This window comes from Carica papaya, chromosome 5 (assembly GCF_054855325.1).
Source record: "Carica papaya isolate Zhongbai chromosome 5, ASM5485532v1, whole genome shotgun sequence".
NCBI classification, from domain to species: Eukaryota; Viridiplantae; Streptophyta; class Magnoliopsida; order Brassicales; family Caricaceae; genus Carica; species Carica papaya.
The window spans coordinates 40,645,099-40,661,705 of record NC_142313.1 but is presented as its reverse complement, the minus strand read 5'-3'; the positions used below and the strand labels follow the sequence as shown (position 1 = coordinate 40,661,705).

General features: G+C 34.9%; 2 protein-coding genes across 3 annotated transcripts; one reads left to right on the top strand and one right to left on the bottom strand.

Moving 5' to 3' along the window:
• Positions 1 to 383: 383 nt before the first annotated feature.
• LOC110821106 (uncharacterized) lies at positions 384 to 5,333 on the bottom strand. The gene is made up of 5 exons (XM_022050836.2): positions 4,883 to 5,333; positions 2,699 to 2,749; positions 2,302 to 2,364; positions 2,129 to 2,197; positions 384 to 1,066 (listed from the first exon to the last, which is right to left on the bottom strand). Exons 1-5 carry the CDS (start codon positions 5,198 to 5,200, stop codon positions 785 to 787), a joined length of 783 nt encoding a protein of 260 aa, XP_021906528.1. The 5' UTR covers positions 5,201 to 5,333; the 3' UTR covers positions 384 to 784.
• Positions 5,334 to 9,343: 4,010 nt separating this feature from the next.
• On the top strand, positions 9,344 to 16,275 carry LOC110821075 (S15/NS1, RNA-binding protein). 2 transcript variants are annotated; one of them, XM_022050790.2, is made up of 6 exons: positions 9,347 to 10,390; positions 11,433 to 11,515; positions 12,019 to 12,130; positions 14,155 to 14,207; positions 15,126 to 15,290; positions 15,788 to 16,275. In XM_022050790.2, the coding sequence occupies exons 1-5, from the start codon at positions 9,442 to 9,444 to the stop codon at positions 15,267 to 15,269; spliced, it is 1,341 nt and encodes a 446-aa protein (XP_021906482.1). In that variant the 5' UTR covers positions 9,347 to 9,441; the 3' UTR covers positions 15,270 to 15,290; positions 15,788 to 16,275. The 2 variants fall into 2 exon arrangements, 1 of the variants encoding a protein (XP_021906482.1); XR_015819468.1 differs by lacking the exon at positions 14,155 to 14,207 and having other exon boundaries at positions 9,344 to 10,390.
• The last annotated feature ends 332 nt before the right edge of the window (positions 16,276 to 16,607 follow it).

Here is a 16,607-nt window from a genome sequence, read left to right as displayed (position 1 = left end):
GACCATTAGATTGTATGCTTTGTCTGATTTCACTTAAATCATTCTGTCTGTGTTAAAAGTAGTTAGTCTTAATTATTTTCATTTCAAATTAAAGTAATTAATTAAATAATTTAACCGTTTAATTTTAAATCCTAATTGGAACTAGCTCTTCATCAAACTCTTTATTTAAATTTATCTTCTTAAATTTAATTTATTTTTGAGGTTTAACCACATACAATATTTTTCCAAATACCTCAGTGTGTATAATCCATTAGATCTAATCGTCTATCTAATAGAATAATTACTTCATAATTTATACAATTAAGTAATAATCCAAATAGAAGTGGTTTCATACTACCAAAACAGGAACAAGTGAAATGCATACCATTCGGGGGCAGCAGCCGAAAAAGAAAACATATCAATTATTTATAGAATAAATACAGGTCATCTGTAGAACATTCCATGGAAAGGGAAACAGAAGAAATTAGGGTTACCCAAAAAATTTCCCAATGAACGTTGAAACCTGCAAACAAATGGATCTGACCTTTTCTAATTTGTTAGGATCTCTACACTAACCTCCAATTCCTTCATTTATGGGGAAAAAAACTTCCCCATCCACATTGAGATGCAGGAGAAGAAAGGCTAATTGATACATCAGTTTTCACATAGTTAGGACTGACGATTGACTAGTTATGTTATTATTAAGCATAACTGCCATTGGCAAACGTAATTCGATTTAATCTAAGCAAGAAAGGAGGGGAAAAAAATAACGAAAGAAAGAATATCGATATACAACTGATTCTTCTCAGCTGATTCCATGAAGAAGTTCAGGGCCCGAATCATTCTCAATGGGCAGATTTAGATCCGGTAGCATAAAGGGTGTATCCCTGCTCCCAACCTCCTCTGCTTTTGAAGAACCATTGTCGGAAGTTGCATGATCATGCACATCCGGTGCAACACCTGTTGGTAAGATTTTGCATGCGGTATCACTAGCTAACTCCATTTCCTGGGGTAGGACTGGAGTAGCTACCTCAGACTCCATACATGAGTATTCTGTTTTTGTCGACTGACGAGATAACCAATCAACCTGTACAAAGAAACAAAAGATTTCTTATATTCTATTAAGCTGTACAAGAAAATAAGTAAAATGGGATCAGCTGGATTTCCCTGGTTCCACATCGTTCCTGCTAATACATGTACTGGAAAAAAAAAAAACCAACACTTAGTAAGAGTCAACTAAATGAGACACAATGATGACCACCTTTTCATAAGAAAAAATAGAGATTCTCTGCCAGTTAGTTTTACCATAACACCCTTAAGTTTATCTTTCAGCTTTCTGTTAGATAATGATTACAACAACCTACTCAAGGGTCACCCTATCACTTGACTTGTTATTGTACAACTTGCGATTACTCATAGTGACTTTGGCACTGGATCTTATTGCACAGGAGCTCTGTTATTGCCAAACGCTCACCCAACTAAAAGTACCCTTTTGAAGATTGTGTGCCATTTTGGTTTCTGGAACTAGGTCTATGACCATACCCAGCCTGCAAATAGTACTGCCGACTATTTCTCTCATTCTTGGATTGGTAATGATCTCGATCATTGTTCTCACACAAAAGAGGTATTCAAGGACCTACTAATTTGTGCACTGACACATAAAAAGCAAGGATCTGAACTTTATAAATTGCCACTTTGAATAAGAGAACATGGGCTCCATATAAAACTAGAACAGCAGGAACCCAGACAGCCTACTGGAAACAAACTTGGTAATTATTGACTGTTCCACTTGACTAACCATTAATACCTTATAAGAAATGCAGAAAGAACCTAGTTCCACCAAAGTAAGCAATTAACTTTAGGCATACGCTTGGAGCCATGTGAAAACAGAGAATACGTGGCAGAACCTGAGACTAATATAGCATCAAAAGTAAAGCATCAAAAAGGATGCATGACATACACTGTAGTCACAACAATATCTTGTTAGTGATACAAGAAGGACCAATATGAACTAATGCATACATAAATATATGCAAAGATCAGTGTGTTTTTTTATACTGATAATCAAACAAATGTTTGACATCTTAGAAAATTAGAAAGAGATAAACATATGCAAATAGACAGATAGTGGGAGTTCAGAGAGTTTCACCTTTGTCCTCTTTAAACTTTCATTTGTGGTTCTTTGCTTCTCAACCATTTGACGCAGAGTTTCCAGTTCCTGCTCAATAGGTTAAATGAAGTGTTAAGGTAGAAATATTTAAATGCAGAGGAAAATGAGGATAAGAGAAGAAAATCTGTTCAAAAAAAATTGAAGAAACATACGTTCTTCAAACTTTTCCTTTCTTTTAGGAGCAAGCTCTCCTCCTCTTTAAGTTCAGCTAAAGTCTGCAAGAAACAAAAGACTCAGTCAACCATGAAATACATCACTGTTGTCACTCAATTAAAAAAAAAAAATATTTCCTTTTTGTAAGTCTGGCAAGGTATTAACAAGATGATCCCTTAAAAATTTATTGCTCCTGTAAATATGTTACCATTTATGTCAGAACGGTAGTAAGAAGATTAAGTGTTGGGTCTAGAGGAGGATTAAAATGGTAGATACGGCCATAAACGCCAAATGATTGATTTTGGAAGCACTAAAAACCTGATATAACGCCAATCTTGTGATATTCTCATTAATTATTTAACAAGTCAATAGTCATTCTTAAAATTTCAATTTTACCTTTTTCTTCCTTGATCTTTTGGGAGCAGTTGTCTCGCTGGTAAAAACAACCTGTACAAGGAATAACATAAATAATCAACAAAGACATTTTTGTAAACGAGGTCCAGTAATAAATTAAGAACGTTTTAACATTAGTTTCAAAGCCCCAAAAGCATTCAACAAGGACAGAAAACAACTGCAGTCGAAATGTGTATTTTGCAGACAACTCATTCGGAATGGCAGCCTTAAGACTGACCAGATAATGCAGCTTTTATAAAGACAGCATCCAGATTAAATACACGAAAACAGGCATAAACCCATCATGACTTACACATTTTATGAAATATTCCACGTACCCTATCACATTCCTTTCAGAACAAAAACGAAATACACACGGCTTGATAAGTAATTTTGGATTAACAAAAATAGATTCGGCGAGAAGCCACGTTTTTTTTTTTTTTTTTTTTTTTTGAACTTTTCGATTGGGAGTTCCAAGTATTACGAAATTTCACAAGGAAAATTCCAAAGAAAGTTCCTTGTCATAAAATTCTCAGTCAATAAGGAGTTTTACCGAGGGACCACCTCTGATCCCAGAATGAAGCTGCAAAGACATTTACATCATAATAATAATAATAATAATAATAATAATAATAAAGATAAAAAGGAGAAAGAATCTTTAGAATATTAAGACTTATGAGAAAGAAGACTCTCCTTCCGAAGCCAATAGGATTGCGCCACGTCAAGGAAGAAAAAGTTGTCACGTGAGATAAACGTGCGCGTGTATTCACATTCCAGAATTAAAGATGTGGATTCAAAAATCACGGACTTCACAATTTACACCACCCATTTTTTGATATTTACGAATTCACCCCCCCAACCCTCTACCTTCCAATCTGAGTTTGGTAATACCAATAACCAACAACTCAGCTTATGCCATAAATTTGGTGATGAAGTGGGCCCCACCCCTCCAACTGAACTACCGCTTGGAAAAAATATTTTCTTTATTTTTTATTTTTAGTTTAAATTCCACTTCATCATCATGCATAAAACATTTTTTTGACCATGAATTTTACCTTTTTGACACTAGGAGGATGCAAATACCAAACGAACAAGTGAAAAACCAAAAGCTAAAACGACAGCCTGTCACACAACAGGAATTACAGCCCAATCAAGAAAGCCCCCCCCCCCCACTTTCTCCTACTCTTCAAGATAAATAATAATTCTCACATCTTTGACCGCGAGATTCAAGAGTCAAGGGTTCCGATCAAGATGAGGGGAAGATATAATCTGAGTGGTGTCCACGTGAGAAAATTGGTGCTCACACAGGAACAGCAAAAATGCGGCGACCGCACAGGATTATTTCCCTTTTTGAATAAGGTCGACACATAAAGTGTAGATCCACTACCAACACTACACCAAACTTCACGCAGACCTATTTTGCCACGAAAACACGCCACCGATAAAACAGGTACCCCCCCTCCCCCTTTTCCCACTCAATTTACCAATATACCCCTCGTCTAACTCCTAGAGTTTGACTCTTGTTAGGGACAATTTGGGAATTTCACAACAATTCTCTGACCAATTAGACATTGACGCTTACGAAAACTTTTTACGGATTCACCAGAATGCCCTCAGTGGAAAACCTGTGAGGGTATTTTGGTCTTTTTGCAAGATAGGCTTGACACGGATGCATGGGGTAATGAAAGCGGAGAGAAAAAGCGTGACTCCATCAGTTGAATGAAGGTCACCAAAGTTCTCTTAAATAATAAAAATGGAAATTTATATTCGTTGATTTAAAACAGGGCAACCCGGTCAACCAAATTTCGAAACGGAAATCACTCCGGTGGCCGGAATATACGCCGATCTGGAATTTGAAATTACGTAAACATCCCTGGGGATTCACGATATAGCCCCATGCAGTAAGGGCATAATCGTCAAATCAGAAACAACCAAAACGACGGCTCCTACGCAGAAACGAAAAGGAAAAAAGCAAACACCGAAGCCTAACACAACTGCTAAAACTAGGGACTCGCCACTGTCAAATATCTCAATTTTCGTAAGGGCATTTACGTCACCGATCAAACAACAAAGTGAGAGAACAGCCAACAACCGAGTCAACTCACACGAAATCAATTACTCGACTCAGCATCGCCGGTCGGTCAGTCCAATGAGAGAAGAAAATACGAAGAAAAAACTTCGACAAACCTTAGATCTCGTGTTGTCAATCGGCTTACAAGGACGGCTCGACTCCTCGATGCCGTCAGCGACGCCGCCGCTGACCGACGTGGCGCCGCTCCAGGAGAGAGGAGTTGTCGGACTGGCGCGAGCGGAGTCGGATTTCTTCCTCGGAAGCGGCTTGGAACGGCGCTGACGCACGGTCCACTCGAGCTGGAGAGGAGGCGCGGTGTTCTCAGAGTGCGGCGGAGGTTGCGGTGGCGGCTCCGCCTGATGGAGCTGAAGAAGAACCTCAACAACCATTAAGTCATCCCTCATAGCCACTCGGACCCACTCCTCCTCACTCATAGTCTCTCGACGTCGCTTTAAAAAGAGAGAAGGCAAAAGAAAAAGGAAGACGGAGAGAGAAAAGAAAGATGGTGGCGAATGGAGAAAATCTTTGTATGAGAGGTTTTATATGCGGTGCGTACATATGAGAGAGAGAGAGAGAGAGAGGGAGAAGAAGAAGAAGAAGTAGATGCTTTGTTTGACAGGTTTTTATTAGTATTTATATTTTCCTTTTTTCTTTCTGGTGTTATGGATCTCTCTCTCTCTCTCTCTCTCTCTCTCTCTCTCTCTCTCTCTCTCTTTTGTTCTTTTCTCTGCGTTGAATGCGGGACCCAGTGGGGGAACACGTGGCAGAGACCATTTGTGGCAAGCTTTTTGCTTCATGTTTCGGATTAGCCAGGGGTGCTTGAAGTGCACGCGCGCGAGGGAGAGTGGGAGCGAATAACGCGGTCGATGGAATTGGAATGGGGTATTGGATGGTGGTGTGTCAGTTAATTACATCTTTAGGGTTTTATTATTTGACTAATGTAAAATAATAAAATATCTTTTGCACATAATTTCAAAATAAATATAAAATCACCTTTATATATTAAGAACTTATTGAATCGGTAAAGAACGCTTGTTAACTAACCCTAGGAGGTAGGAATAAATTTACATGCTTACATTTTAAAGCACTACACATATAAGGAATAAATTTTATTTCATCTTCTCAAAATCTATATATATATATATATATATATGAGTTGCTCTCACTTAACTAAATATATGTATATGTGTTATAATATACCTTTGAATATCTCTTTCTCTCGTTTGAGTCTTTATTTCTCTCTCTTTCGTGCACTTATGTCTATCTCTTATATATATATTTTTTTTTGCTTCTTTTTTTTTTTTATTCTCTTTTTCTCTATTTTTCTACTGTTCGATCATTATCTATTTCTGTTTATCAACTTCTTAAAAAAAACATTGAGAACAATTATTTACGTGACATGTCAAGCTTAAAGTTTTGGAGAAAAATATATGTATTTGTTCGATGTGGCATTATTGTGGATACTTGATTGTTATTACTCTTCAAAATTATTTTATAAAATATTTTTATACATATATAAAATAAAAGGTTAAAAATAATAATGATATATGAGTGTTTTAAGTTTTTAAGTCTCTAAGATTCGTATTAAATGTTAGTAATTGTCACATGTTTGGTGCTTATTAATAAAAAATTATGTTACTTAACCACGTCAACAACCACGTAGACATGTCAGCAACCATATGAAATAAAAATAACAGTACTAACTTGAATTAATAAAGAGGAATTTATTGACTTACTTTTGAGACTACGTTATCAATATAAATACTCAAAAAAAACTACATGGTAAAAATTGAACATTTTTAAATAGTACATAGAGAAATTGATTATTTTAGCCAAAATTAATTTTTCAAATGCTTTTATTACTTCTAATGAAAATTATAATTGTACTGCTTAAAATAAGCACGTTTAAAAAGAATTTTGTCATATAAAAAAAAGTTTATCTCATTTCTTAATCATAAGATCATTTTTATTAGTTAGATTTAAAAAATAAAATTAAAAATTACAAAAATATCTTATATGCCCTTATACTATTTGATTTTTTCTATTTAAGATTATATACTATTTGTTTAGTAATATATTTTCAATTTTTTTATTGATTCAATTGTCAATACTAACTGGTTGTTTGGGAGCTATTAACGATTATACATATAACGGTAACGTATTAAAATCATAATATATAAGCGATAACATGACACATGATATGACAATTGCGTCTAATTAACGATCTGAAAAAATTTATTTGGGTCATTTGATTCCTCTATTTCTCATTCTAATATATATATATACACATAGGAAAAAAATAATCATTCAACAAGCAGTCACTCACATTTAATGCATTCCCTTATAAGTATAACAATTAAACAACATTAGGACAATGCTCGTGAATTTGTTCACTCTCTCCACTCAATTACACATATTCGATTTAAAGGGTCCATCAAACATGTCATTAAATCAGTCCGTAATGTCTCCCGTCTCTCAAGACAACTTTCATCCATGTGTACACCTTGCTTGTTTGGGACCTAAACTCATTTAATTTGTCTAGAACCAACAGTTACATTATTTTAAAGATTTGCGAATCTCCTCCATGACATCACCAAAGTTTGGGAAGTAATCATGGAGTGTCGCAAATGGTCGTTGGTTGTCTTGATAATTGGTTTAATGATAGATATTGGGTGCATAAGCCTTCATTCTCCGAGCATTAAAAAGACTAATGCTTACAGCCATTCGCAAGTTGAATTAGGTCATTTTGCACGACGACTTCTCCTGCATATATATATATATTTTTGTACACAATAATAATAAAGGAAGGAGTAAAGGGACTCAGATATAATTTTTAGATTTTTAATATGATATGGTTGTTGCATTCACATGTCACATTATTACTTATATATCATTATTTGGACATGTCATCAACTACATATACACTTGTTAATTGTCTCAAAATGATAGTTAGTGTTGAAAGTTACATCAGTGAAAATTTAAAAATAGAAGTTAAAATACACCAAAAAATAATATATGCACTCATATGAAAAAAAATCAAATAGTACAGGAGCTTATAAAGTACTTTGCTCAATTAAAAACAATACTTACTTTTTATTTGCTTACAGTTGCTTTTAAGTTAATAAACATATTTATTTTAATATTAACGAATGAAAGTTATATTGCTAATGAAATAAAAGCAACCTTCAAATGTTGTAGGCAATACATAGACCCTTCGTAATCTTTGTGTTGTGTGAGAAAAAAGATAAATTATAGTTTAATATTGTGTGATTTGGCTATTTTTACTTTTATATATTTATGATGCTTTGTGGGCATAAATATTTAATTCATATTTCTACTATTTTATTATGTAAAAATTGGTTGCTAAAACTTTTCTCCAAATACTCTAGCTTTCCTACATCATTTAAATCGAAAAATTGAAGGTGGACATCATATAAAAATACTTATTTGCTTATTTACTTTAAAAATCTATTAACATTTAAAGCAAAAATTTTGAAACACTAAGTAGATAGTTTTTTTTTTTAATGATAATATCATAACTCAGGTCAAGAGCTAAAGAACTAAGAAACATGAGCATTTTTTTGACACATTAAAATTATCAAATATGATACGAAAAAGTTAACTATAAACTTTGTGTACAACTAAAACAAAAGTTAGAAAAAAATGAATTATAAAAAAATATAATGTCACCAAATAACAAAGGGAATTTGATTATGAAAGAAAAAGAAGTAGGAAAAAGAGAAATTACTTGTTTATTGCATTCGAGAAAATCAAATTTAAGTATTAAATAACTGTTGTTAATTAAATCATACATCAAAGTCAATGCCTAGCATGCTCCATTGTCTATGGCTTAAGAATTCTATATCATTACAAAAATTCACCATTTCGATGGAATCTGTATGGATAGCTTTCATCATTGCCCAATGAAAATTAAAAGAATGAAGCATATGTAGTTCATTTATATAACTTTTTTTGCTAAGAATTACGAGAATCTCTATTATTCAAATATATCTCTAACTATTCTAGAATTAATTTCAACCAAAATATATTAACTATATTATAAAACTCAACTTATTTATAATTATCAAAAGCTATGAGACCATAAAATTATTTAAATATAATTGAAAACCAATCGACCTACTATTGAACATCCCGATTCAATTTAACATGTAATTACCAAGTAAAAGTCGAAGATGTAAAAGTTGTGTTAATTAATCCCAATGGGTTAATCTTTCAAACCAGCTTAGTATAAGAGTAACTTCTAAACGCATGACTGGTTGACTCTTCGTGAGAATTGCACAGAGGATAAGTATCACTTATGTAATCATAATTTTGTTTTTGTTTTTATAAATAAAACTTTCAATATAATCTAACTATATTACATATTTATGCAATTTATATTGAATCTTTATTAATTATATTCTTATTTCATTAAGTGAATTAAATAAATCCTAATGAAAATTAACACTAACATATAAAATAATAAAAGGTAAAAACAGATTAATTTATTTCCAAAAGAAAAAAAGAATTACAAGGAGTGAAATTCTGAAAAGATTAAAAGTTATGAATTTTGAAAAAAGAAAAAACAACAAAAACAAAAACAAAAACCCTTTCACTCGCCGGTCTTCTTCAACCCCACAAAAAACCTAACTTTCAGAACAGAACACTCTCCAGCATGGCTCTCCATCTCGCAAGACCTAAGCATAGGTCCCTTGCTAATCCTTCTCTCATCCATCTATTCTCTACGTCTTCCACCGACCAAAATCCTCCCAACGATGCCGAATCGGCCGGCAGTCCCGCTGGACCTTCTTCTCAATCTTCATTTTCTTCATATTTCAGTGATGTCAAGGCCAGTCTCAAAGAGAGGCAGCATCAAAAACCCCAACGTTCCTCCTCAAATTCTGCCTCAAATAACCCCACAAGCCGCAAAGTGGTTTCCCTCGAAGAAATTCGTAAAAATCTCTCTGAGTTCCGGCGACGATCCACTGTGCCTTCCCCTACCGAATCCAACTCGCAGCCCCACGTTTCCTTCCAAGAGCTCTACAAGAGAAACGTAATTGCCAAGTCTGAGGGTTCCGGTGGAACTACAGCGGATTCCGGGACCGGAAAAGGCGTGAGGACGTCGTTCGAAGCAATAAGGGAAAGCTTGCGGCAGATGAGGTTGAACACGGAGACTGGAAATGAGAAGAAAGGACCACAGAAAGTGCCATTGTCGTCTTTTATGGACAGCTTGAGGCTGAAGCCGAAGGATTCGCCGAATATGGATTCTACGGTGATAGGCGGAACGGAGACATTGCCGTTTTCCGTGTTTGGAAAGGAAATGAAGGAGAGGAAAGATGGAGAGGGAGGGGAGGGGAACGAGGCTATGAAGACCGAGTTTGTTAAGATGTATAGCTATGGGGAATTGGGGGAGAAGCTGAGGATGTTGCGGCCGGAGACGAAGGGAGGGAAAGCAGGAAAACGGTGGTTTTCATTGCAGGAGTTGAATGAGAGGCTGATCAAGTTGAGAGAGATGGAGAAGAAGGAGACCGAGTCACGGATAAGTGGGGTACCATATAAGGATTTGAGGCTGTGCTTGGTGAAACTGAAGAAGTCTGATGAAGAAAAGACTAAGAGAACTTCAAGTGAGTTGGAAACTGATTCGTTATTTTCATTTTACATGTTAATGTTGTTTGATAGTAAAGAAATTAATTTAGTAGGTTCCTGGGGACGTGCATTGTAAGCCAATAATTTGAATAAGAGAAGGAAATGTTGTTTGATATGCTTGATTCTGTATACTTGAATAACCTAAAGGAAAAGTTGTGAATCTATAATAACCTCTCTTTAGTTGTCAAAGAGCTGTAGAGAAAGGGGCTAGCCTGAAACTCATAGGTGATGAAATTTTTATCTCTGTGCAGATAATTTACCAAAACTCAATTCAAACTGACATGGTCTCGAAATACCTTGCATTTGGAAAATTCGTTTGGTTTGAAAGTTTGATTAGTGCATTAAAGAGGGTAATGTGTAGAACTGTTTTGGCTATATGAACCACCAATTCCAAATTACTTCTGTTTCCAAACTGCAGGAAAACAAAAATGCTTACCTTTTCGACTGCTTCATTCTTTTGGTTGTAGAAACTGACACTATGTTTGGTGCAAATGAATGTAGAATTCATTTGCAAATTCACATTTTCTATTCACATTAATCCACATTTTCATTTTTGAAATGTGAATAAAAAATATTGATATGCGAATTATATTCCCTTTTTATCAAATTCATTGTTTCAAACAGGGCTTAAAATCTAAAGATGACCTTGGATGGGCTAATTTCTTGTTTGCTGCTTTATCATCGGAAGATACTTGACTCTTGAATGGCTTTTGATCACAAGCTTTGAGCTTTTGGTCAAATGATTTCTTTTACTGCCTGTCAAAAAAATGATTTATCGGTACTCTGAAAATGCATAGAGTTGTAATCTCAACTTACCTTTTATCAGTTTATTCTGGTTTCTTAGTACAGGTTTGGTGTTCGGATAAATTAAAGTGTTAATTATCTAACGTTCACTTAACATTACTTTCGTAGTTACTTTTTCTGCTTTGGAATGTCACTTCAGACAGATTTCATCTGATGAAAATTTGTCTGCACGTATAAATGAATAACACATAATGTATTGATAGATTATTTTTCCAGTTCAGAGAATTGATATCTTGGGCCAGCTGGGTGGAACTCCAGACTTTATGTTGCTTCCCCCTAAAGAGCATCTGGTTGAAAAGGCAAGTTCAATTTCCTTTTCATTTTTTATTTTTTTACTATTGGCTTCCTGCTGTGATTTATGAAATGAAGCTTTCTTTTAGAACCTTATCTGTAACATTTTTATTTTCCCTTGGCAACCTCAAACATAAAAGGGATTGGACTGTGCATCTATCCATGCCTTTGTCTACCGGGAGTGCAACTTATTTATCTACAGAAGTAGAAGCAAATCCTATGCATGCTACTGCCTCTGTGCTGTGCTTCTTGGATTCATCAACTAGTTTTCAGTTAAACTACATCATAAAATAAATTAACTGGACCTTCCCAATGCTGGCATTTATGTGATTGATTGACGTGATATGCCAATTATTGTTCTTGTTATGCGAGTTTTGTCTGAAAGGTGAATCTCTTTCAATTAAAAGGAGAATTTCTGGCTGTATTGGTGCGGTTGCTACCAAGCAAGTTATGCCTTCTTTTCATGACTAATAATCTGATATCATAATATTTCAAATTGTTCCCACTGCAGTATTTCCACCCAGATAACATGTCTTCTGCCGAAAAGATGAAAATTGAACTTACGAAAGTTAGAGAAGAGTTTAAGATGTCTGAATCAGATTGCGGGTCTGCACGCGTTCAAGGTAAAATGTGGCCTTAAGCAACTACTGCTGTAAATAAAGGGAAGAAACTAGGCTAGAAAGAAATTTCTGTTCTGGTGTCAAATTTGCATTTCCATCATGACTTACTGCTGTGTCATCCAGATTTTCTATTTAAGTTCAACTGATTTCTCCATAACTTCTTTCCCCCTGACCGGAAGAGAAATTCAGTTCTCTTTCCACTCATGCCCTCATTCTGTTCTGTATTTCTTTATTTCTTTTTTTTATAGATAAAATGTACTTCCTTATTTCTTGGAGGTGTCATTTTGATGGGTTACACAGGCAACAGCAGACAAAGGTTTGCTGAGGCTGATTCTAATGTTTAAACCTTGGTTTGACGCATCTAATGAATAGAACCTTAGTTGGAAGGCTAATTCATATGGATATTTAGAACTGTAATTTTTTCTAATTTAGGAGTGCATGTTTTCTTTATGTATTTGTTGGAGAAACCAGGTTTTATTTGATCGGAGTTACATTAGTCCAAGATACTTTATGGTTTATTATGTTTTCTATGTAGTGTTTATAATCTACAATTATAATTTTCAGAACTACCGGGATATATATGGTCGTGCAGGAGTTTTATTTGGTTTAAATTCTTCCTAGTTTCCTATTGGTTTCTAGGTCCTTGTGGGCTTGAGTTGCCTGATTGGAGTCTAAAATGCTTTTGTAATCTCTTTCAAAATATATAATACTAACATGTCCCAACAACTTAGCTTTTAATAATTATATGAAACAGTGGTTGTTTGGTGTGAGAATCTGGGAACTGTATCCGTCAAATCAAGTTTAGTTCTTTACTGTTCACATGATTTTGTTCACAACACTATTCACCTAGGTGGGCCAGTTATCCCAATCAGTCCGTGCAATAATTGTTATCCAAGGCTCAAGTTTGCTAAATTTTCGCTCAGAGATGGTGACTAAATCTGAGTTGAATCCAAGACTTAATCACCTTAAATGATATTTTGAAGAAAAAAGAATACGTTGTTGACTAGTAGAATGGAGGCTATGCAAAACCTATTTGGTACATCGAGGAGGAATTTGGGATGCTTGGTGAAGTTGTAAGGCAAGCTGATTTAATAGTTAAGGCTTTGAAGTTCTGTGCTTATCCTCTATCAACCGCACTGCTTGCGCTGCTTGGGTTTTGGACAGTTCTATCAACTTGGTGTGGACCTTGAAAAAGTGAAGGTGGATCCTCCCTTAATGGTTAATCAGCAATTGAGTTCTGCATAGCTCCATTCTAGCAGTCAAAACAATTCTGTTTTTTTTCCTCAAATTTTTTTTTTCCTTTGTCTTTGTAATTGTTAAAGATCATGAACTCCTGAATACAACTATGTCTTAGTCACTATTTTGGGCAAAATTCTATTAGCAAAGTGTATGATCTTCTGTTTTTGGTGGAGGTACCCGATCTAGCTTGGCATTATGGTGCAAATTTCAGACTCTGAATAGTAATGGTATTTTGTTATAGTGCTGTCAATGTAAGGTTTCTTTGGTTTTTTGCTTGAGAATGATTACTTCAAACAAGGTAGAAAATTCTCTGAACAAGTGTATTGTCAATTGAAAGAGATTACAAGAGTGTGTACACCTAGTTCAATTAGGGCTCGGAAACCCAATAGGAAATTTACAGAATTTAAACCATAAAAAACTTCTTGACACCCAAAAAGCCTAGTACTACTACGAGTATAATAGTCAATCTCAGGATTCTTTCCTACTCTGACTATCACAGCTAAACCAGGAAATTACTGAGATCCCTTGATTGATATAACTTAAACAAAATAAACCTGCACTTCTAAACTTTGAAGAAATATAATTTTAACAGTCTATTTGAATTGTTAGAGCTTAATCAGGCTCCAACTGAGCTTCTCTCCAAGTTGTCAAACCAGGCTGGAATATCTAGAACCAGCTGGCTTGCCTTTTAAACTCCTTTGGAGACTACTGCCAGTATGCTCCATCGTTTAGTTGGTCACATGTTCATTTCAAGGTTATTTATGTCTTCTCCTCTAATTGCTTTGCAGTGGCACAACTAACTACTAAGATCAAGCATCTATCTTCAACACTACACAAAAAGGTGAGGCTGGAGGAAAAATTACCTTATTTTTTTTTCCAAATTCCTCATTTTCCTGAACGTAATGTATTCTTTCTTAGATTATTTGGTTTCCTTTTCAAGTTCCTCTAGAATACTCTAGTAAAAGTTACAGAATTTAATTGGTTGATGATTGCAGTATTTACAGATGATGTTAAATGTTATTTCCATACAATGTGGGCAAGTAGGATTGTTGCTTAAATTCAAGAAAAATGAAAGTGGACCAAGCCCCTTTGGCTTGAATATTGATCAAGAACTTCGCCAGCTGATTATACCTGCCTTTGCCAAGTAGAACAGACTAAAAGGGAAAAAGCAAACAAAAGCATATAATGTTGAAGAGAAAAAGATGTTTCTATTTAATATGGTTCAGAGCCAAATAGGGCATTTATCTGTAAGCTCAAGTGAAGGGTAGGGATCTAGCAAGCAGATGCATAAAAAAGGAAATTCTCACTTCATTTTTAAATATATGATAGATAAGACAATTAGTTGTAGTTTGTTCTGAATTCAGCATCCGGAGGGCAATTGCAATCATAGGATGCTATCCTTCTTCATTTAATATAGCTGGTATGTTTCATTAGTCCCAGCTTTCAGCTTGGAAGAGCAGTAACACAGAAAAAAGTAGAGAGAGAATACCCTAGAAATCAGGGATATGTGGTTTTATTTTATATGAATGTGCTAAACTTGACTAAGATTGGTAGGTCATTCTTGATGACAACTGCATCTGTTCAACAGTTGGAACATTCTGTTACCAAGTTGCACAATTAAATGTGTCAGATGTATTCTATTTTCGTTTGTTTTTAGGGTGACTGTAAAATAATGTGGGTAATGAGATCATGATATGATTTGACACTCACAATGTGAACAAACCATCTTTTGCATTTTAATTTTTATATCATGTTGCAGGATAAACATTCACGCAAAGGTCTTCAAGGAATGGTGCAGAAGAGAAAGAAATTGTTGAAGTATCTGCGACGAACTGACTGGGATTCCTATTGCTTTGTGATTTCCAAACTTGGTCTTCGAGACAACCCAGATTACAAGAACTAGAAAACTATGTCGGGAACCCACGTAGGCATCAACATAACACCTTCCTTTTTCTTTCTTGTTTCTGGAACTTTAATCTGTCTGGTTTTCTAAAATTTTTCATGAGTTACTTATGAGAGGTTTAGAAACAAAATTTGCATTTGGTTTATTTACACTCTCTTGTATTAGTAGGTTGTTTTTACACCCTCAAAAAGATAAAGACGTTAGTTTATTTCAAAAAGAAGAATAAAGACATTAGTGCTGGATCTTTAACAGCAATATTATGTGAAGGATTCTCAGGGAATTACTCATAAATTCATATCGAGTTGGTTTCAGTGATAAAGCCTTCTGGCTCGCAAGTCATTGCAAGTTTCTTTTGATTAAGAAAGTCTAGTGGCATGCCTATATTTATTTCAAGTTTGAGTGCGGTATACAAAACCTTCTAGCACATGGGTCATTGCAAGTTTGTTTTGATGAAATCATGAAGCTGAATCAAGTTTGATTTCTCCCTTCCTTTCTTTGTCTTTACCTCATTTTGGCAGCTACTTTCAGTTCCCCTATCATGGATTTGGCCTTCGGACAGGAATGAACCCTGTGGAAGCATGCAAAAGGAGAACGATATCACACAAGATTAACAAGGAAGAAGGGGGTAGCTCAACTTGGCTTATTAGGCCCCTGGGAAGCTGGGTTGGTGGACTTCCTCCGATTATAACTATTATTACCAACACAACTGTTTTGCACTGTGTTGAATGGAAAATATGAAAATTGAAGATTTTAGGTTGAAGTTATTGAGTTGGAGGTTGCTATCATCAAGCCAAATTGATCTTGCAGTCACTATTTTGTTATTTTGTTAAAAATTAAGTCTGAATGATAACATGTGGAAGCTAAATGGTATCCTCCAGAGGCCATAAGTGGCATGAATATAAATTGCTTTTTTCAGTTAAGAACATGAGATTCATGTTGTGGGTGCTTTTTTCAGTTGTGAAGAAAGTTTCAGAGTTGGAAATGGAGCTCTTTTTTCGGATGTCAATCCCGCGGTTTATGTTAAATAATCCAAAAGTTATGCTTCAATCCTATAACTTGCAACAATTGATGTAACAATTTTTTTTTCTTTTAAACAGGAAAGTTTCAAGATAAAAAAACGAAGGAAATATAACTTCTTTCTTGTATAATGGGTTTTTTCTTTGTTGATTTTCAATGTTCATATGGAACAGGTTGGCAAGAAGGTTAAATGAGTGAGATATTACATTTTTATCAAGAGTTAGCAAAGAAGTATTTTTGAAGGGTGTAGTTCATGCCATCCCCTCTTATATGATGCTACAAAATATTTATACTCAAAAGGAGAAGATGATATGCAATTTT

Excerpts from the sequence above, each read along its gene's own strand:
- LOC110821075 (XM_022050790.2), top strand. The coding sequence starts at position 9,442 with ATGGCTCTCCATCTCGCAAGACCTAAGCATAGGTCCCTTGCTAATCCT. Across the intron at positions 10,391-11,432 it reads AAAGACTAAGAGAACTTCAA|TTCAGAGAATTGATATCTTG; the intron begins GTGAGTTGGAAA and ends TTATTTTTCCAG. Across the intron at positions 14,208-15,125 it reads CTTCAACACTACACAAAAAG|GATAAACATTCACGCAAAGG; the intron begins GTGAGGCTGGAG and ends ATCATGTTGCAG.
- LOC110821106 (XM_022050836.2), bottom strand. The coding sequence starts at position 5,200 with ATGAGTGAGGAGGAGTGGGTCCGAGTGGCTATGAGGGATGACTTAATG. Across the intron at positions 2,750-4,882 it reads TTGACAACACGAGATCTAAG|GTTGTTTTTACCAGCGAGAC; the intron begins GTTTGTCGAAGT and ends TTCCTTGTACAG. Across the intron at positions 2,198-2,301 it reads AAAGGAAAAGTTTGAAGAAC|GAACTGGAAACTCTGCGTCA; the intron begins GTATGTTTCTTC and ends CCTATTGAGCAG.